The sequence below is a fragment of the Ambystoma mexicanum genome, chromosome 3q, assembly GCF_040938575.1.
Source record: "Ambystoma mexicanum isolate Mex_15411 chromosome 3q, UKY_AmexF1_1, whole genome shotgun sequence".
Classification (NCBI taxonomy): domain Eukaryota; kingdom Metazoa; phylum Chordata; class Amphibia; order Caudata; family Ambystomatidae; genus Ambystoma; species Ambystoma mexicanum.
In genome coordinates this window covers 846,070,431-846,093,316 of record NC_090926.1, presented here as the reverse complement: position 1 = coordinate 846,093,316, position 22,886 = coordinate 846,070,431, and the positions used below count along the sequence as shown (strand labels likewise).

General features: G+C 48.5%; 1 protein-coding gene across 1 annotated transcript in view; it reads right to left on the bottom strand.

Annotated features, from left to right (window-relative positions):
• ANKFN1 (ankyrin repeat and fibronectin type III domain containing 1) overlaps positions 1-22,886 on the bottom strand; it is a 1,946,563-nt gene that overhangs the window by 314,369 nt on the left and 1,609,308 nt on the right. Inside the window, exon 17 of the mRNA XM_069654938.1 lies at positions 10,046-10,259. Coding sequence (XP_069511039.1) covers positions 10,046-10,259 — 214 coding nt within the window. The remainder of the gene's footprint in view (positions 1-10,045; positions 10,260-22,886) is intronic.

Genomic DNA, 22,886 nt, shown 5'->3' with positions numbered 1-22,886 from the left:
ACACCCGTGTGCCACTTTTGGGCTTCTCCTGTGTTTTTGGAATATTCTTATTAAGAGGAGTTTGTAGGGGGGATGCTTGAGACGATTAACCCTGCATTTCACTAGACCGATGCACCATAGAATCTCTATTACTATCAGAGGGCATACCTCTCTTCAAAGTGAACATTTAAGAACAAACCAACAGTTAATATATTACGCCTGTTAAAACCCAATATTGTGACATACAAGGGAGATGGTCTAAAGACAATTAGAGTAAAAGCTTGACAATGGTTAGAAAATAAAAATCATCAGAAACTACCAGTCAATAAAAAAAATCACCTCGCCACCATCCGCAAAAGAGCCGCACAACAGCAGCTGGACTTTACTCCTCCGGGCTTAACGCCGCGAGGGTGCTTCCAGACTGATTAAAAGCCCGTGGGCTAGTCACGTGCTTGGTCATGTGGATCGCTGAAGACACGCCTCCTCCAGGAAGCGGTACGGCAAGAGCTACGGCTCGCAATGTCGTGTGGAGCAGTGCAATAGAAACGTCTGCGCTTCGAGTCCCAACACTTATAGAAGGACAACAATGCGCCGCTCGGGCGCTTCCAGACTGATTAAAAGCCCGTGGGCTAGTCACGTGCTTGGTCACGTGGAGCGCTGAAGACACGCCTCCTCCAGGAAGCGGTACGGCAAGAGCTACGGCTCGCAATGCCGTGTGGAGCAGTGCAATAGAAACGTCTGCGCTTCGAGTCCCAACACTTATAGAAGCACAACAATGCGCCGCTCGGGTGCTTCCAGACTGATTAAAAGCCTGTGGGCTAGTCACGTGCTTGGTCATGTGGATCGCTGAAGACACGCCTCCTCCAGGAAGCGGTACGGCAAGAGCTACGGCTCGCAATGCCGTGTGGAGCAGTGCAATAGAAACGTCTGCGCTTCGAGTCCCAACACTTATAGAAGCACAACAATGCGCCGCTCGGGCGCTTCCAGACTGATTAAAAGCCCGTGGGCTAGTCACGTGCTTGGTCACGTGGAGCGCTGAAGACACGCATCCTCCAGGAAGCGGTACGGCAAGAGCTACGGCTCGCAATGCCGGGTGGAGCAGTGCAATAGAAACGTTTGCGCTTCGAGTCCCAACACTTATAGAAGCACAACAATGCGCCGCTCGGGCGCTTCCAGACTGATTAAAAGCCCGTGGGCTAGTCACGTGCTTGGTCACGTGGAGCGCTGAAGACACGCCTCCTCCAGGAAGCGGTACGGCAAGAGCTACGGCTCGCAATGCCGTGTGGAGCAGTGCAATAGAAACGTCTGCGCTTCGAGTCCCAACATTTATGGAAGCACAACAATGCGCCGCTCGGGCGCTTCCAGACTGATTAAAAGCCCGTGGGCTAGTCACGTGCTTGGTCACGTGGAGCGCTGAAGACACGCCTCCTCCAGGAAGCGGTACGGCAAGAGCTACGGCTCGCAATGCCGTGTGGAGCAGTGCAATAGAAACGTCTGCGCTTCGAGTCCCAACACTTATAGAAGCACAACAATGCGCCGCTCGGGCGCTTCCAGACTGATTAAAAGCCCGTGGGCTAGTCACGTGCTTGGTCACGTGGAGCGCTGAAGACACGCCTCCTCCAGGAAGCGGTACGGCAAGAGCTACGGCTCGCAATGCCGTGTGGAGCAGTGCAATAGAAACGTCTGCGCTTCGAGTCCCAACACTTATAGAAGCACAACAATGCGCCGCTCGGGCGCTTCCAGACTGATTAAAAGCCCGTGGGCTAGTCACGTGCTTGGTCACGTGGAGCGTTGAAGACACGCCTCCTCCAGGAAGCGGTACGGCAAGAGCTACGGCTCGCAATGCCGTGTGGAGCAGTGCAATAGAAACGTCTGCGCTTCGAGTCCCAACACTTATAGAAGCACAACAATGCGCCGCTCGGGCGCTTCCAGACTGATTAAAAGCCCGTCCGCTAGTCACGTGCTTGGTCACGTGGAGCGCTGAAGACACGCCTCCTCCAGGAAGCGGTACGGCAAGAGCTACGGCTCGCAATGCCGTGTGGAGCAGTGCAATAGAAACGTCTGCGCTTCGAGTCCCAACACTTATAGAAGCACAACAATGCGCTACTTCTGCGTGAGAATTTATGAATTGCCCCCTTCATATGGGTTCTATGTGATTTTACTGTATTTTGAAGGTCGAACACCAAAAAGACTGATTGATTTTGGTAATTTTGGTGTTGCATCCAAAATGTCATATCACATTGGGCCCCTACCCTTGCTGTGCCCTAGCTTTTTAATGTATTCAGGGGATTTCACCCCCAGACCCCTTTTTCATGGCCCCTCACCCCTCCTGTCCCAGTCCACACTTTCCCTTCACACACTCACACCACTCATCGCATTTTAACTCGCACCCCGCCCTACCATTCCCACTATATATATATATATATATATATATATATATATATATATGTATATATATATATATATATATATATATATACACACACCTCTCCCTCTTATACATGTACACACACATTCACACACCCAAACAAACATGTACCTTACTTCCATGACATCCCTTGCCCGACTGCACCTGTCAGCCCCTGCACACACTGTCAGGGAGCAGACGTCATTCCCAAAATGGCCACGCATCAAGAAGAGGACAGCGTCGATGGTGCAAGGTACTTGCGGGTTGGGGGGTGGAGGAAGGGAGTTCAGATCAAGTTTGAGGTGGGTGAGACTGGTATTAGGATCAATTTAAAAAGACAAAATTATCGATTTTAGTTTGGTCTTTCTAAATCAATCTTTTTTTGGTTTGGTCGTAATTAAACTATTTTTTCATTTAGGACCATAATATGAATGACCTCGGGAGCAGTATTATGAAGATAGAGTATTCGAAAGAGGGAGAAATAGCGGGAGATTGGAGAGTAGCACAGATAGGAAGTTTGGAAGATGCGAACAGTCCTACAACACCACCCCTGCCAGTTGGGCGGGGAGAGTAGGTGAAGGTGTAGACTTGGTCATGAAGGGCAGCAAGAATTGCAGAGCTTGAGGCAGAAATCCAGGTTTCTGTAAGAGTAATATATTCAACAGAGGGAGAATGGGAAAGAAGGAAGTCAATGCTAAAGCCAGTCTTTTTACAGACAGATTGAGTATTCCAAAGAGAAATATAAAGAAAGTGGGCCTCATTATGAGTTCAGCGGTAGCCTTGCCGGTAAAGCCGGCAGGGTGCCACTGAACTTGCACATTTTTCCGTCGCCTGGCAATGGGGAAATACAGGGCAATTACAACCCTGGCGGACCCTGTATTTCCCCATTGCCAGGCGCCGGAACACATTACTCTCCATTAATCCCCATTCCCATTGAGCCCACAAGGGCTCAATGGGAATGGGGTGGTTGGATGCACCGGCACCAGTCGTGAATGGTGCCGGTGCATCCGACATGGTCTGCTCACGTGTGCCGTTCCGCCCGCCAGGTCAGACCTGGCAGGCGAAAAGGCTCCGGCGAGCAGACCTTGAAGCTTTCCGGTCCAGTAACAACGGTACCAGCATGCTTACCGATACCGTCATTACCAGACCAGAAAACTTATAATGAGGCCCAGTGAGATGTAGCAGCATATTGATGTTGAGTATGCAAAGTAGAGAGTTGGTGGAGGTAGATGTGAGAACAGGAAGTGTGATGAAAGTTAGGGCTGGAGTTTTTCTGATAACAGTGTAGGTGAGCAAGAAAGGGGGTGTCGTCAATGAAAAGAGATAAGGATAGGAAGAGAGTTAAAATGGTTTTGAGCTGAGGAGAATGAAGGAATAAGTAGAAAAAAAGTAAGAGATTGTAAAGGTAGGGCAGGTTGAGGGCGGGTTTGAGGAAAGACGGAAATTCGTACACACAAGCCAGTAGCAGAGCACAGAAGAGCAAAAGCTCAAAGCCAAAGAGGCAAAGAGGCTAGAGAAAATGATGGAGGCTGGCCCTTAGCTTTTTGCCCTGTGCTGGGTCACCCGGGGCTGATTTGCCCGAAGGCAAGAAGTTAAGTACTGGAAGTGGTGAGGAGCATCCAATGGCGGGAAGGAGATGTGGATGATTTGTGAAGTTTACAAGAGTAATGGTGCAGCACAAGTGAACTAAAGGTGACCAATATAAAATAAATGTAAAATTTAAGCCAACGAAAAGCAGCAAATGGGAATAGATAAAGTTATTTTAGGACATCCAGCTGTCAGAAGCCCTATGGACCCGTCTGCTTGTACCAATTGTGCTCCCTTTTCCCCCTCATGTTAATGAGTGGACTTCATGAAAGACCAGACAGACTTCTTCATTGAGGTCTTTTTCTGGCCATCTTTTCTATGACTCCAGCTGTCGGCATGTGGTCTGGGACTACATGTCCAGTCTACCAGGCACTGAAGTCATGATGTGAATCAGTACCACCAGATTCAAGATTAGGGCTGAGTAAATAGGCATGCTTGTTGTAACGGGCAAATGATGGGCAGAGGTGATGCCTGCAAACGCTTGCCAATGCTGACGTCCTCATCCATCCCTATGGTGCAGTATTTTTTCTTACACTTATAGTACAATGTCATTACGTAAAACTGACTTCCTGCTATGATTTACAGTCAATTAATAATCTGAGGTTCACACTAAATGACCTCTCCAAAAAGATCAAATGTGGGCGTACAACTCCATGCACAGGACATCCATAATCTCATGTTAACTGAAACCTGGCTGAAAGAGCCAATTGGGCCGGTGGTCTCTACTGCAGTCCCAGAGGGATACATCATATATAACAAAAACAGAGATAAGGGTCAGGGAGGGGGAGTGGCGGTCATAGCAAAATAAGCATTACATCTATTTAAAGCTAACTTTGAATGTACGGGATGTGAGTCCATCCAATTAAAACTGACCTATACACCCAATAATTGTCTTAACATTGTCGTGGTTTATAGGCCCCCAGGACTAACCTCAGACTTTCAAAATGAGGTAATCAGTCAAACTAATAAATTAACCTCAGCAAACTCCGCCACCATACTAGTGGGCGACATGAATAGGTGGAGGGGTGACCCGGCGGATAAAGAGGCATTGGCACTAGAAAAAGCCCTGAATAACACAGGTTTCTATGTTGTTAATAATGACCCGACCACACCACAAGGGAACCAGCTGGACTGGGTGTGTACCAATAACGTACAATCAGAACAGGTCTCTACTGAGCCGTGCATCTGGTCCGATCACAGTCTGGTTACCCTGGAACTAAAATTAGACCCCCCACCCCAAAGAAAAGAAAACCCACATATCGGAATTCAGAGCAGAAATTTTAAGAATCTAGGGCCAGAAGTTCTGGCACCGTGCTTACAGCAAGTCCTGAATTCACTTTCAGAAAATGATAGCTGTGAGACCATGCTAGAGAAATACACCTGCGGCCTGCAAAAATTAGTGGACAAGTATGCCCCACTTAAAAATAAGCTAGTCAGAAAAAATAACAATCACTGCAAATGGTACAATGATGAAATAAACATATTGAAACAAGAGAAACGGGCCAAAGAAAGAACTTGGCTGCAGAACCAATCACTAGAGAATAGAGTGGACTGGAAACGAAAGGACCTAGAGTATAGAAAGGCAATCAAAAATGCCAAACTCAATTATTACAACAGAGAAATAGAGTTAGCTGCTAATTCAACGAGTAAACTCTTCGATATCCTTAAGACAATTGAAAAGCCAAAAGCACTCTCAGTACCACATAATCCATCTAAAGAAGACTGCGAGAAAGTACAAGAAGCCTTTGCAGCTAAAATCTTAAAAGCTAGAACTAATATAATTCAAGCAAGGGAATCCACGAGCACGGAAACTTGCCCCACAGCAGAGCCCAAATCAGGTAATAGGGACAGTTTTCAGTTCAAAGCTATAACAGAGGAAGTTTTCTGCCAGGTATTAGCCAAAATGAAACCTACTTCATGCGCTGAGAACATCCTGCCCACAAAAATCATCCTGGATAATAAAGAAATTTTTGCACCAGCTCTCACTAAAATAATTAACACCTCGTTTTCCGAAGGGAAAATTCCCAACAGCATTAAAAAAGTTACAATAACCCCGCTGGTCAAAAAACCGGGCCTAGATCCGAAGGACCCTAGCAATTTACGGCCAATAACAAACTCCAATTTTGTTTTGAAGATTCTAGACAAAATTGCCACTAATCAGCTACAACAACATGTTGAAGCACAGGGGATGCTACACATACAGCAATCGGGCTTTAGAACAGCCCACAGCACAGAATCAGCTATGCTTGACCTACAAACCCACATGCTAGAGCTGATAGAACGGGGCAAGTCTGGGATGCTCATGCTACTAGATCTTAGTGCTGCTTTCGACCTGGTGGACCATCAACTACTACAAAAGGCCCTAGACAAAACCATCGGCTGCTCTCCAACAGCATTGGCCTGGATAGCTTCCTTCTTAAGTGATAGGAGAGCACGCATTCACTGGGGAGACACTTTCTCAGAAGCAGCTCTCATCCTATTTGGAGTACCGCAGGGAGCCAGTCTGTCCCCTCTGCTTTTTAATATTTACATGCGCAGTTTGTGTGAGTTATTGGAAAACATTGGTGTGTTCTTCACCAACTACGCCGATGATACGCAGCTGGTCTTTGAAATGACGGGAGACTACACACTAGACAGTGCAAAAGTAGAAGAGGTATATAAAACCATTGATATCTGGATGCAGAAGCATTGGATGTGCCTCAACAACAGCAAGACTGAGCTCATGATTTTTGGAGCTCAGCATGCCAGAATCAAACTAGGCGATCAATACGAGGCTTTTAGCATAAAAGATGCCAAAATTCCAGTACTACCCCAAGTTAAAACACTTGGGATGGTGGTAGAAGCCTCAGTAGGGGCCGAATCGCAAGTCAACTATCTACACAAAAATAATTCTTATTACTTGCGCCTGCTGAGAGCCATCAGACCCTACTTAAGTGAAGCAAATGCGGCTAACATCGCAAGAGCGGTCATTCTATCCCGTCTTGACTATGGAAATGCACTATTAGTGGGGGCCACCAAGAAAGAGTTGCATCGTTGTCAGGTCATCCAAAATGAGGCAGTCCGTATTGTTAAGGAAATCAAATTTGGAAACCATATTTCGGAGGCAAGGAAAGATCTTCACTGGCTCAGAATCGAAGAAAGAGTCCACTTTAAGGCCATGATGATCGTGCATAGATGCCTATTTGGCACGGCGCCAGGATACCTAAAAAAGAAATTCGCACCTTATACACCTAAAAGAAACCTGAGATCAGCCGACACAGGCCTCTTGGCCATCCCCAGGGTGAAACGAGCAGCAGGGGGGGGGCGAGCCTTCCCATTTATGGCAGCCAAATTTTGGAACAACCTCCCAGGGAATCTTAGAGTAGAAGGAAATTACGGCAATTTCAGGAAACTTCTAAAAACATACCTCTTCCAATAACCCCCAGTGATTTCAGAACCTCTCACTGGTATCTCGACCCTTCCGGCGTTCGACAAGACTCCTTTCTCAGATGTTCTCCGCGCCCTGATGCCTGCGGGCTGTCGGCGCGTTATAAACACATAGACATAGACATAGACATAGACAAGCCTATCGCTTTTCCAGAAACGTAGCTGATGGAAGCCTACCTCCTATCGTCAAGATTATGTTTTCCATCTAACTATTGTATAATATTGGCTGCTAGCATGGGTGGAGTGAGTGCAAACTGCATATTTATGTAAATAACGTCATCAACTCAATTACCAATTCCAAAGAAGGTTAAGTGAAAGATATAATTGCAATTATATTACAACTTTCAACTCAGTTGTGTATTACCTGCCTAATCCGTTAACTCTCACCTGTAAACCAACGTAAATACATCCCTTCCACGTTGTCAGCCTGCAATGACTACCTGTTGGCTGCATACGAATTCTAACATATATGTAGACCATGCAGAGGACTCCCTCAACAAAGAAATTGTCACCATGTATAACATACTTTATTTATCTCTATGCATAAATGGTGCTAACTATGTCAGAGGAATTCCACTGGGAATGTTAAATGTTACCACGGCCGATGAATCTGAGGTTCTCTACTTAGATGGGTGCACCTTTACCTATCACTCTTTTCAGCACTTATCAGAGTAAGTAAGACTGCTGACCCAGGTTTCTCTTGCACCCACGCATGTCAATCCACCAAAACCTGTCCCAGGCTAACATCTTTACATTACTTAGTAGGACATCTTCAATGTGTGTGGTTGAGTGACGCGTAACCATTTATCTGTGGATATCAATACATGAGTTTCCAAAGCATCACAACTTTGCTCTTGAAAGTACCAGCAAATCAAAACAAAGGAATTCTGCTCAGGTCCCTTAAGACCTAAAGAGATTCGAAGCTAAAGAAAGAACTCTGGAATCAAAGTGGTGGAAACAAAACACTCTGGCACAAAATCACAAAGCCTTTCCTTTTTTTAATTGAGAACAGGTCAGTGCAGCATCATATTGGCAATGGAGCACAAATCCACTCTTACTCGCAAACTTTAAAATAATATGCATTACTTTTTTGTGAACACAATATTAAACATAAGGGAATCCTTAGTGTTAATTCTAATGACTCTGCCATACTGGAGAACACATCCCTAATTATGGTCCTCTCATTATCTCATTATGGCTTTTTCTCTGTAATTCCCCAATGCATGATCGTGATGCCGATGCATTGAACTCACAGCAACAATAGAAACCCTTATTATTGTATTTGTTATCGAATCTGTCCCTGATCTCTCTGGTCCCTCCCCAACCTGTAATGTGATTTCTTTTTTCCTGTAGAGAAGGCAACTTCCTGGGTTGTTTACAAATAATCCTCAATTCAATTGTTATTCAAAACGTCTCCTCTTGAACCTTTCTCCAGTGTTTGTTATATGTATGTAGTCAGCCCACCTCAACTCTCTGAACTTGTAGGACTTTGCCCTAGACAAAAGACTAATTGATATTTACTGAATCGTGAATGTTGAATAACAAGAACTGAGAGGCCTTGGGATTAATTACTTTAAACTACTGACAGTGGTAGAGTGACAGCAGCTTCCTCTGCGATTTCACCCCACCATGCTAAATAGAGGAACTCACTGTCATTCGAGCTTGAAGCTGATGGACACTTGGCTCCCTTTGCCCTGAGATGGTTTGTTTAATTTCTTATTAGTAACATTCCAACAAGTGGACATTTATGCCTTTTCTTTCCCTGTAAACCTTCGCAACTGTGGTGTTCCTCAGGGCTCTTCCCCAAATTATTTACACTGTACGGATACCCTCTTTTAGACTTATGAGGTAACCCAGCAATTGTCTACCAATGACACTCAGATTCTTTATTCATATCCCTAATTACAAGTCTCATTCTAAGAGTATCAGAATCTATCTGCCATAAACAAAAACTGCATGACCTTCAAGTGCTTGCAACTAATTTAGCATACAACTGAACCTCTTTTTTCAGCCCTGCATGTCTTACTCGTGTCTTACAATCTTAAACATTTTCTTGCTTAGGTCTATCCTGTCACCAGACCATTTTGTAATCTTGCCTTTTGACTGGACTATGGGATTACGCTTTGGCTACCATTCTCTTCATAAGGAAATTGGGCGTTTTCCAAATCAGGAAGCTGAAATGCATTGGTCTTGTTCTGCCTCAGTCTGACAGATATAGTTTAATAAGAGCTATGGTTACATTTTTGCTATAATATGATAATTCATTTTATGTTGGTACAATCCACACAAGGTCTACCCACAATTAGTCAAATCGTGACAGCTGACTCCTCATTTTCATTTGTTCTTGTTAATGGCTTCTCTCGTGAAGGCCATCATAAACAGTGGGCCAAAAAAACACAGCAGGCAATATTCTGTTAGCTCAAAAGCCAGGGCTTGAATAAAAAGTTATCCTAATTAAGTCGGTGTAATTGGTCATTGCTACTGCTATGCTGTAATCTGGGAAGCGGGTACCATAGCCACAGACCTTCCTACTGGCCTGGGCATTTATGAAGTAGCACCAAAGTAGAACTGCAGTTGGTGAATGATATTGGATTTCAAACATAGTGGACTATGATGCAATGAATTTGTATTGTATTGTGTTCTTACCGCTCACAGCATTTCTTCTTCGAGCCTCTGGTGATGGTGGCGGGGATGGGAGACAATCTAAATGGGATGATGTAGAGTTGTTTTTCTTTTGAATTTGTTCCTCATTGACATCGATAAACTTTGTTATTAACAAACCAGCTGGAGGTTGTTTATATCTTGCATAATGGAGAGCATCCATAATCCACCGTAGATCACGCCAAATTTCATCAGTTTGCTTTGTAAAAAAAAAATGATAATAGAGATATTTGAACTTGAATACCATTTTCAGCATGTTTTTCTGTGGGGGTTAATTGCAATCTATGCATTTTGGAGATATAACATTTGATTAACATTTCCCCCCAGATCCCAATTTGGAATTAAATAAACATATGTTATATAATGCATATGTGCATCAGAGTATGAATATGCATTGACATGTCTTACTTCAATGTGTCTTTTAATGAATTTCTGATTATGAAACAGTAGCAACACTATTTAAAATGCAGCTTGAATTACAGAGTCAATGACATTGGGCCTCATTACGAGTTTGGAAGTAGCCATGCCGTCATTACCGGCATGGCTACCGCCAAACTCGTGTTCGGGTCCCGAAGAAAGGGAATTACCGGGCCATTAACAACGGACCTGTTAATGACGGGTCCGTTGTTAGCATCCTGGTCTGCTCGCGGGTAGTGGTATGCATGTCTGGCCAGAACAGACGTGCATACCACCACTCACGAGCAAACTCATAATGTGGCGGCCCTGTATGAACGGTGCCGGTACCTTACCGGCACTGTTCATACCGCATGCGCCAGGGTCGTAATGAGGCCCGTTGTCTCTCTAGCTAAGGGTGAGATTTTTTATCAATTGCAATTGCATAGTGCTAACATCCTAAACTCTTTTTTAAAACATGTATTTAGAAACATAATTATGACTGTGAACATTCACGATAATTTCTACATAGAGATTTATTAGCCATAACTGAAAAACTGTAATATCAAATCAAGCTATACAAGAGAAAGAATATATTTGTCAGTTGCTTAACCTGTCACAATAAAACCTGAACTCTGTTAATTGTTGGCAATTTTAATTTGTGTTTCAAACGCCGATCAGACCCTCTTGCAGTCCAGTTTTTTGACAGCATGGGGGACTGTGCATTCATCCAGTTAGTCCATAAACCTACACATCAACGTGGTAATACCCTTGATTCTTGTGTTCTCTATAATTTCATTAGTGATGCTTTATCCTGTGTTCTAAATTAAATTGTCAGACCACTGTATAGTGGCTTTTTCCATCAAGGCACGGGTGATTCTCCCTGATTCCATCTCAGCGGGGGTCCTTAAATGCAGCTAGCGCTCGATGAGCAAGGATGACATTGTGTCCCCGCTGACAGGAAATTGCAGTAGAGTCCAAACAACACACCTATTAACAGTTCTATGAGCAACCACCTTATGTGCTGACGAGTTGGCTCAAATCCATTTTGTTAAGTCTTGCAAACGTCGGACACAACCCTGATGTTCGGAAGATGTTAAAGCCTTGCGGCTAAAATGAAGACAAGTCGAGCACAAATGGCATCTGGGCTATCTGCATAGCGATAGGCAGGGATTTCAAGTGGCCTCTTCGGCTCATAATGACTCTATCCGCAGGGATAAATGTTCTTTCTTCAAGAAGAGGGTTGAAGAAGCCTTGAACCAACCAACCAAAGGAACCTTTTTCTTTGGTACATACACTGTCTTCTTCCTCTAAGTCCTCCTCAACGGTGGTCTCATCTCAGGCTCTATGAGATTCCCTCTCATCTCATATTGTTCACAAAATAACTGACATCCGAGCAAGCATATCTCTCACGGTACACATACAGGATTTCCCTAATTTGGACACCTCTGCTAATTCTTGGTCCTCATTTCGTGTGTTTTTAGAAGAAGACATTCTACAGGCCACTTCTGAACTTAAATCGGCAGCGCCTGTGCACAAGATGTGCCTCTGGATATTTGGAAATAAATCATGCCTAAGATTTCTCGCTGGGTCACTCAGGCAGTGAATGATTCTTGCACCACTGGGTTGATTCCTACAGAGTTTAAACCGTTATTGTTGGTTCCTCTCCTCAATAAACCTCCATTGGAACACTCTATCCCTGCATATTTCTGCCCAATTTCTCTTCTTTCTTTCCTTATGAAACTACTTGAGCCTCTTATCTCTCCTCTTCTCAGCCAGTTTCTGGAGAACTTTGTTTTTCAGTTCCTTTCAGTCTGTCTTTAGTTCAGGCCGCGGGACTGAGAGGGTTCATGTCTCAGTCATGGACAATCTGGTGTGGCTGGCACACCTGGGTGTAGTGGGAGCGCTGATCCTATTAGGCCTTTCAGCTGTATTTGATAATGTTGACCACTCCATCCTGCTGGACCACCTTGCCCTAGCTGCTATCTCCGGCCTGGTACTGACAAGGTTTTCTTCTTTCATGTCAGAAAGGGCACAAACACTATCTCTTTTTCCTTTTCATTCGGCCCCGTCCCTCTGTTCTGTGGTCTCCCTCCACGCTCTACTCTGTCTCCCATTATTTTAAATGTATATATGCAACCTCTGGTTGGTATCATTCACTCCCACGGCTGAACATTTCTTATCTATTCAAATTCTAACAGACTTTAGTAGACGTACATAAACATGAAGGCAACTTTCAAGCAGATGTCTTCGAAAGTGGGCAAATCACCATGAACCATTAATCGCATGTGCTCCTGTATTCTATGAAGGCCCCCCATTTCATCCTCCTACTTAAAGTGGACAGGGATCACCAGGAATGTCCTATATATCTTGATTCAATGAAAACACTTTGTTAAAGGGACTTTATGGTTAAGTTGCACTAATAAAAACCTATGAAATTCAATGAAAAAAACTTTGTTAAAGGGAAGTTATGGTAAAGTTGCACTAATAAAAACCTATGAAATTAAGTTAAAAAACGTTGTTGAAGGGACGTTATGGTTCCAAGTAAAACCGAAAAACCTCTGAAATTCGCCAGTTATGGTAAGCTAAGCAACCATAACTCGCGCCACCACCGTGCATTGCTAAGACTAACACCCAGGACAGCAAAGATGACATCACAAATGTCATTGATGACACGGGGCTTGAGTGGGGGGGAACAGGAGGAAGACACGGGGCATGAGCGGGGGGTGGGGGAACAGGAGGAAGACACGGGCATGAGCAGGGGGTGGGGGGGCACAGGAAAGAGACACGGGGCATGAGCGGGGGGTGGGGGAAAAGGAGGGAGACACGGGGCATGAGCGGGGGTGGGGGAAACAGGGGAGACACAGGGCATGAGCGGGCGGTGGGGGGGAACGGGAGGTAGAAACAGGGCATGAGCGGGGGTTGGGGGAGAACAGGAGGTAGACACGGGGCATGAGCGGGGGAACAGGGGAGACACTGGGCATGAGCGGTGGGCGAGGGGGAACAGGGGAGACACGGGGCATGAGTGGGGGGTGGGGGGGAACAGGGGAGACACGGACATGAGCGGGGGGTGGGGTGGGAGCAGGGGAGATACAGGGCATGAGCGGGGGGTGGAGGGAAACAGGGGAGACATGGGGCATGAGCGGGGGTGGGGGGAACAGGAGGGAGACACAGGGCATGAACGGGGGGTGGGGGGAACAGGGGAGACACGGGGCATGAACAGGGGGTGGGGGAACAGGAGGGAGACACGGGGCATGAGCGGGGGTTGGGGGGTACAGGAAGGAGACACGGGGCATGAGCGGGGAGTGGGGGGAACAGGAGGAAGACACAGGGCATGAGAGGGGGTGGGGGGTACAGGAAAGAGACACGGGGCATGAGCAGGGGGTGGGGGGAACAGGAGGGAGACACGGGGCATGAGCGGGGGTGGGGGAACAGGGGAGACACAGGGCATGAGCGGGGGTGGGGGGGAATAGGAGAGGCACGGGGCATGAGCGGGCGGTGGGGGGGACAGGGGAGATACAGGGCATGAGCGGGGGGTGGAGGGAAACAGGGGAGACATGGGGCATGAGCGGGGGGTGGGGGGAACAGGAGGAATACACAGAGCATGAGCGGGGGTGGGGGGAACAGGAGAGAGACACGGGGCATGAGCAGGGGGTGGGGGGAACAGGAGGAAGACACAGGGCATGAGCGGGGGCGGGGGGGAACAGGAAAGAGACACAGGGCATGAGCGGGGGGTGGGGGGAACAGGAGGGAGACACGGGGCATGAGTGGGAGTGGGGGGAACAGGGGAGACACAGGGCATGAGCGGGGGTGGGGGGACCGGGATGTAGACACGGCACACAGGGCATGAGCGGGCTGTGGGGGGAAACGGGAGGTAGACACGGGGCATGAGTGCATGAGCGGGGGTGGGGGGTAACAGGGGAGACACAGGGCATGAGCGGGGGGTGGGGGGGACAGAGGAGACACGGGGCATGAGCGGGGGTGGGGGAGAACAGGGGAGACACGGGACATGAGCGGGGGTGGGGGGTAACAGGGGAGACACAGGGCATGAGCGGGTGGTGGGGGGGTACTGGGGAGACACGGGGCATGAGCGGGGGTGGGGGAGAACAGGGGAGACACGGGACATGAGCGGGGGGTGGAGGAACAGGGGAGACACAGGGCATGAGTGGGGGTGGGGGGAACAGGGGATACACAGGGCATGAGCGGGGGTTGGGGGGTACAGGAAGGAGACACAGGGCATGAGCGGGGGGTGGGGGGTACAGGAGGAAGACACAGGGCATGAGCGGGGGTGGGGGGGTACAGGAAAGAGACACGGGGCATGAGCAGGGGGTGGGGGGAACAGGAGGGAGACACGGGGCATGAGTGGGGGTGGGGGGAACAGGGGTGACACAGGGCATGAGCAGGGGTGGGGGGGAATAGGGCGGGCACGGGGCATGAGCGGGGGGTGGGGGGAAACAGCGGAGATACAGGGCATGAGCGGGGGGTGGAGGGAAACAGGGGAGACATGGGGCATGAGCGGGGGGTGGGGGGAACAGGAGGAAGACACAGGGCATGAGCAGGGGTGGGGGGGAACAGGAGGAAGACACAGGGCATAAGCAGGGGTGGGGGGGAACAGGAAAGAGACACAGGGCATAAGCGGGGGGTGGGGGGAACAGGAGGGAGACACGGGGCATGGGCGGGGGTGGGGTGATCAGGGGAGACACAGGGCATGAGCGGGGGTGGGGGGAATAGGGGAGGCACGGGGCATGAGCGGGGGGTGGCGGGATATGGATGTAGACACAGGGCATGAGCGGGCTGTGGGGGGAAACGGGAGGTAGACACGGGGCATGAGTGCATGAGCGGGGGTGGGGGGTAACAGGGGAGACACAGGGCATGAGCGGGGGTTGGGGGACAGGGGAGACACGGGGCATGAGCGGGCGGTGGGGGAGAACAGGGGAGACACGGGACATGAGCGGGGGTGGGGGAACAGGGGAGACACAGGGCATGAATGGGGGTTGGGGGGAACAGGGGAGACACGGAGCATGAGCGGGGGGTGGGGGGAATGGGAGGGAGACACGGGGCATGAACAGGGTTGAGGGGAACAGGAGGGAGACATGGGGCATGAGTGGGGGGTGGGGCGGTACAGGAGGGAGACGCGAGCCATGAGCGGGGGGTGGGGGGAACGGGAGGTAGACACGGGGCATGAGCAGGGGGTGAGGTGGAAGAACGGGAGGGAGACAATGGTCATGAGCGGGGGGTCGGGGGGTAGAGAAGGGAGACACAGGGCATGAGCGGGGGGTGGGGGGAATGGGAGGTAGACACGGGGCATGAGCGGGGGGTGGGGGGAAGGGGAGGGAGACACGGGGCATGAGCGGGGGGTAGGGAGGAACAGGGGAGACACGAGGCCTGAGCGGGGGGAACGGGAGGCAGACACGGGACACAGGACATGAGCGGGGGGTGGGGGGAACGGGAGGAAGACACAGGGCATGAGCAGGGGTGGGGGGGAACAGGAGAGAGACACGGGGCATGAGGGCGGGTGGGGGGAACAGGAGGAAGACACAGGGCATAAGCAGGGGTGGGGGGAACAGGAGGGAGACACGGGGCATGAGCGGGGGTGGGGGGAATAGGGGAGGAACGGGGCATGAGCGGTGGGTGGCGGGACATGGATGTAGACACAGGGCATGAGCGGGCTGTGGGGGGAAACGGGAGGTAGACACGGGGCATGAGTGAATGAGCGGGGGTGGGGGGTAACAGGGGAGACACAGGGCATGAGCGGGGGTTGGGGGGACAGGGGAGACACAGGGCATGAGCGGGGGGTGGGGAGAACAGGGGAGACACGGGACATGAGCGGGGGCGGGGGAACAGGGGAGACACGGGGCATGAGCGGGGGTGGGGTGAACGGGAGGGAGACACGGGGCATGAACGGGGTTGAGGGGAACAGGAGGGAGACATGGGGCATGAGTGGGGGGTGGGGCAGTACAGGAGGGAGACGCGAGCCATGAGCGGGGGGTGGGGGGAACGGGAGGTAGACACAGGGCATGAGCAGGGGGTGGGGTGGAAGAACGGGAGGGAGACAATGGTCATGAGCGGGGGGTGGGGGGTAGAGAAGGGAGACACAGGGCATGAGCGGGGGGTGGGGGGAATGGGAGGGAGACACGGGGCATGAGCGGGGGGTGGGGGGAACGGGAGGGAGACACGGGGCATGAGCAGGGGGTAGGGAGGAACAGGGGAGACACGAGGCCTGAGCGGGGGGTGGGGGGAACGGGAGGTAGACACGGAACACAGGACATGAGCGGGGAGTGGGGGGAATGGGAGGGAGACACGGGGCATGAGCGGGGGGTAGGGAGGAACAGGGGAGACACGTGGCATGAGCAGAGGGTGGGGGAACGGGAGGTAGACAGGGGACACAGGACATGAGCGGAGGGTGGGGGGGAATGGGAGGTAGACACAGGGCATGAGCGGGGTGGGGGGGAGCAGGGGAGACACAGGGCATGAGCTATCAGGGGAGACAAGGGGCATGAGCCGGGGGTGGGGGGAACAGAGGAGACATGGGGCATGAGCAGGGGGTGGGGGGAACGGGAGGGAGACACAGGGCATGAACGGGGGATGGGGAAAGAGGGGAGACATGGGGCATGAACGGAACGGGGGTGAGGGAACAGGAGGGAGACACGGGGCATGAGCCGGCGGTGGGGGGGTACAGGAGGGAGACACGGGGCATGAGCGGGGGATGGGGGAACAGGAGGTAGACACGGGGCATAAGCGGGTTTGGGGGGAACAGGGGAGACACGGGGCATGAGTGTGGGTCGGGGGGACAGGAGGGAGACACGGGGCATGAACGGGGGTGGGGGGACAGGAGAGAGACACAGCGCATGAGCGGGGGATGGGGGGAACAGGAGGAAGACACAGGCATGAGTGTGGTGGGGGAACGGGAGGAAGACACGGGGCATGAGCTTACTATGCAGGCGGCAGATCCCGCTCCTCGGCTCTCATGCAGACGATAAACAAAGATGGCGGGCATCTTTCAAAATACGATGCACTGCACGTTTCACCGCAGCTAATGGGAGAGCACGTCACATGTCCGCGGACATCACGCAAGCCGCTTGCCCTATCCCTGTCCTGTCTGCGGAGCGAACAGGGAAGTATGTCCGCGAAGAGGACAAAAATATCACTAATTTTTTTCACTTTCATTTTTGACATTTTAAAAAGAAAATACTGGTCGGATTTACACCAAGTAAAGAAAAGCACGCTTTCGGGACCAAGCCGCCGCTCCTGCCGCAAATTTGGTGTAAATCCATCCAGCGGTTTGGGCTGCAGGCGTGAGCAAAGTTTTTTCCCATTATGTCTATGGGAAAAAAATAAGTTTTGGGACCCCCCTTATAACTTTGCCCCCCCCGGACCAAACCTCACCAAACTTTGCAAGAACATTCAAAGTGGGCCATATACTTTTTTTGCAGAGTTTGGTGAGGATTCGTCCAGGGGCAGCGAAGTTATAAGCTGCCCAAAAAGTGCTCTTCCTATGGAAACAGCAACTTAACCATAACTACATGGCCACTACCGTGGCCATGTAATAACTTAGATTTGAACGTTTTGATAAAGATCTGGGCAGAGAATATGAGATATTGCACAGAGACCAAGTTCTCAATGTCAAACAATGGAAGCACGCTGCCAACATTATGCCTGTCCTTGATGTGTTGCACAAAGTGAGTTCATTACGATGAAAAAGACTTGGGTTTTGCACCAACACACCTTGTTTTGTTGTGAGACTTGTAGGTTGTAAGTGTTGGATATGGAATGCTAATGCTAAACTGTGGTCTTTCAGGGACGTCATTTAGGGGTTGCCATGGGTCACACTTGCGACTCCTGAGGTCTCCCTTGCTACCCCTGTGGTCTCCCTTGCTACCCCATAAAAAATAAAATATACATTAAAAAAACATTTATTTTCTTTTTTTTAACTAATTGAAGCTCCTGGGGTGTGACCACTGTCATGTGGCTATTTGGGCAATAATTGCTAGACTCATTAAAAGTTATTTTCAGGCACACTTCAGGGGGTGAGTCACTGATTTAGTCTGTTCTTAAACACCTCAAATTCACAATACAGACAAAATCCGCCAAAAAGCATTTAGAGTAGAATAAGCATCCATTTCAGATTATGTATTTTGCTTTTCACAAGTTGCAGTTATAGCATGTTTTTTTCTGCTGATGCATATAGTGATCCATTTTTTATGAAATGTATATCACGTTACAGTAATATTGTAACCATATTTTTCATAGTGTACTTTGAAACATTGCTATCTGATGCCACTTCCTGTTTTGTCAAGGGGTAAACGGTTGTGTTCCATCACTTCCCGTGATGTCACTTTGGGGTTGGTTCAAATTACATCACTTCCTGTGATGTCATCAGAGGTCAAGGGTCATGTGATGTCACTTCCGCTACCCCTGGCTTTTTGGTGAAATGACGTCCCTGTGGTATTTTAGGGAAGCCGGGGGACACTTGAATATTCTCTTGGCACATTGTTTGGGTCTTTCAGAGGGTGTTTGGGGATGTCATGTCCTATTGTGGCTGAGGCTGGAGCTCAGTCATGGGGGAATCTCTGTAGTAGGTGGGAAACGGGGGTCATGGATGATGCCTATATGCATGACTTAGTGCATCTATAATAATAGAATGCCTGCAGAACAAATCCTTACAGCTATTGGCCAAAGCTTCATTGCATACTGTCCACAATGTTAGCGCACATTCCTTGTTTACATAAACCTTCACTAAGTAAAAATAATGTCAGAGTCCATGGGGCTGGGAGAAAAGTTAGATACACACCGACAACAGTTTGAAAAGCTCACAACCTGGTGCACAGTACTTCTACCTTTTTTTTCTCTTTGAACATGGACCAGGTGGATATTGCTGTGTTATTATCTGAGGTAGAGCATATCTATTTTCAAACACATACTGTGTAAAGGGCTGCCTGAGGCAGTGCAGAGACAATTAAAATAGACAGTGGTAATGGAAACAAAGCCATGGCCAGTGATTCAGTTAACTATAGTTCACCATTGTCGGTTGAAACAAGAGAAAGGCAGTAAAAAACTTGAGGAAAGAAAGCTGGAGGAAGTAAAATTAGTTCAGGAAAACAAATTCAAATCCTCAATGGAAGGAGCAGTGTTAACCAGCAGAGAGGGGTGACTGCACAAGAAGAACAGAAGATGCAGCCAATGGCTGGAGGAAAATTTGCAGGAAGAGGAGAATATAATCATTTTTTGTGAGGGAGTGGAGGTGCACCCAGAGGCTGAGGGTTTGGATTTAGGGCTCTGCAGGGAGGAGGATTCAATGTGGGACAGCCATGGGAGACAGCATAGGTTGGGAGGACAGCCTCAGCAGTGTTGGACATGTGGAAAAATTGGGCACATTTCCTGAGTATGTACAAGCGGGGGAGGGATGCAGCAGAATTGGCAAGATCCAAGAGGGGGCAACAGCATAACCTCCACCGTATTGAGCAGAACCACCAGAATATCATGTCCAGGATAACAAACAGTATCAAACACATGTACCACAAATGGAACCTGCACCACAGGGAAGGCTGATGCAAATGCAACAAGCACCGATGCAAAGACAGCAAGTCCCCATGCAGACACAACAAATACTGATGCAACCACAAGCACCAGTACAGCAAAACACAATTACATCATGGAACGTAAATGAAGGCACCCAGGCGCGTAGACCCAGAGTAGGGATTCTGAACATGGTGGGAGGGAACGCATTCACCAGCATAGGAAGGTACCTATACCCACAAAAGGAAAACACACAGGAAGATTTGATGTGTTCAATCCTCTAAGTTACACAAAACACACAAGAGAAACGGAAAGTCGGGGTATCCATAGGTGACAAAACATTTTCCTACGGGGATACAGGGGTGGCTAGGTTCTGTGTTAGAGAAGTAAGATACACAATATCAGGCATTGCCATGAATTCACAATGTTTTTCTGGGGTGAAAGGTACTGTTCCTTTCACTGACCACTTACCTATTACTATAGGAGAACATAACCTATCCATGCAATTATTGTACTCCTGCAAGACAACCGTCAATGTACTGGGGAGAGATTTTCTGAGCAAACTAAACATGACAATATTGTTCACTGACCAAGGAATAATATTTTCCATTCCAGGGATTCATTATGTAAATGCACAAGCATTTATATCAGCATTGTATGGCCAAAAAGCATAAGGGGGCATTGCATTGGACCCAGAAGTGTACCCTTATGGAGTACACATATGGTTAGCATGGCTTCCCAGAATAAGCGGTAAACGTTGCGGCTATCCACATATATTTTGTTCAGGCCAGAAGTACCCATCAATGAGGAAGAAGGGCAAGTGATTCCAAAAGAGATAGAAGCAGCAATAGTGAGAGTGGTCCAGGTGATTTTTCACAGGATTTTCTGTCAGAGAAATCGTAACACTTCCATCTCTACGGGAGACCTGTTGTCCATAAAGCTTAATCCGTCACACACATCCACGGTAACTATTGACTGGTTTATCAAGCACCAGGTCCTCTCTTCTCCGTTTAAGCGGACATCCTGCACCTCCTCTACAACACCAAAGCTTCTTCCAGTACTATACTACTGGGTCACCTTAATCTAGGTTTTAATGACAAGGCTAATTTAAATGCCATATTTCTAGCCAGTTCACTTAAAATGGTAGGCCTTGCACAGTGCATTCTCAGCCCTGCTCACTCCAAAGGCAGAATCTTAGAGTGACCTGAATTGCAACATTGCAACCACAGTCAATCAGCCCTGTCTTTGGTCAGATCATAACATTATACTACTATCCTTACCAATAGCCAACCCTCTTACAACAGTGACTACACCTCTGCCTCCCATAGTAACGTGTACCACATGGAATATTATTAAATCCTGGATCCTGATGACTGGATGAGCTATGCCTTTCACAGCATTCTGCTAACGACCCTACCACCCTGGTAGATCTGTACAACTCAACTCTCACCCAGCAATCAACACTTTTGCCCCACTTACCAAAGGCAAAGCCAAACCTGGTTCTCGTCTCAATGCCTGGTTCTCTGATAACCTCAAAGCCCTCTGCATATTAAAAAATGAGGCTGAAACCGAGTGGAGGAACAACCCCACTGTACCTAACATAGTGGGGTTCTCTGTCACAGCAAGTGAATATAAAACGCCCATTGTCGAAGAACAAATATCTATTTACAACACAAGAATCTTGAATGAGAAATCTAGCACTAGGGAGCTTGTCACAATATTGCGTGAGCTAGAAACTCTTGCGTCCCTACTAACAAACGGCACTAAGGACAGATCCTGGTCCTCTAATATCCAAAACAATTTACTACATAAAATAGATCCCTCCAAAAAAAATCCTCATAAAAAAATGCCTTGAGTAGCAACTTACCATACTCCCCTGCCACATGACCCTAGCCCACCCTTCAAAAACTACCCATAGTTAACTTTAAACGGGTTTCGGAAACAGAGGTCATCCAGATCATAAAAGGCTTGAAACCTTCCCATTGTCAGGGGGATGTCTGCTTAGCGGTTATCATCAAGGACTGCGCCAAACCTCTTACACATTCCATTACTACCCTCATCAACGCTTCTTTTACCTCAGGTACCGTGCCTTCTGCTCTCAAGTATGCCTGGGTCCTTCCTTTTCTAAAAAAAAAAAAAACACTATACCTAGACATTCCCACTAACTACCATGCCATTAACACTGTCCAATTTCTTCTTAAAACCCTCTATTGTGCAGCTTACCTACAGATCAAGTTGTACTTGGAAGAGAAGAGCAACTGAACTGCAGAAGGTACACAAAGCTGGGAACTAGAGTGCTCGCCTCTGCACCTCTTTTTTCTAAACATTGATTCGGGAGTCTCAGGTTACAGAGGCGCAGCACAGTGGTGAACCATGCCCTACTTAGGAGAGCCATAATGCTGGTTAACGTGGGATTTATATTGTACAATTGGAGTGGGATTGGTTCCTGGCTACCAGTATTGACTACAGCTACCAGAATTCCCTGAGGCCAAAATTGCCACTTATCAGCAATGCCTGAACAGACTGCCTCCCTGAAGATTGCAAGAGGCATGATAGCGCTTGGAGGAGAAGAGCAACTGAACTGCAGAAGGTACACAAAGCTGGGAACTAGAGTGCGTGCCTCACCCCCTCTTTTTTCTATACTTGGAAGATAATAACCTCCTAGGACTACAACAATGTGGCTTCTGACCAGGCTATGGCACCGAAACTGCCTTGTTGGACCTAAAAAACAGATTGACGAAATCAAGGATGTCGGTAACTCAGCCCTCCTTCTCCTACTTGACCTGTTGGCAGCCTTTTGACCTTGTCGATTACCAGAATACCAGAATCTGTGTCATCACCTTGCATCTGCTGCACACATTTCCCCTGAAACTATTTCTTGGATTTCCTTCTTCCTTTCAGACAGATCTATGAGAGT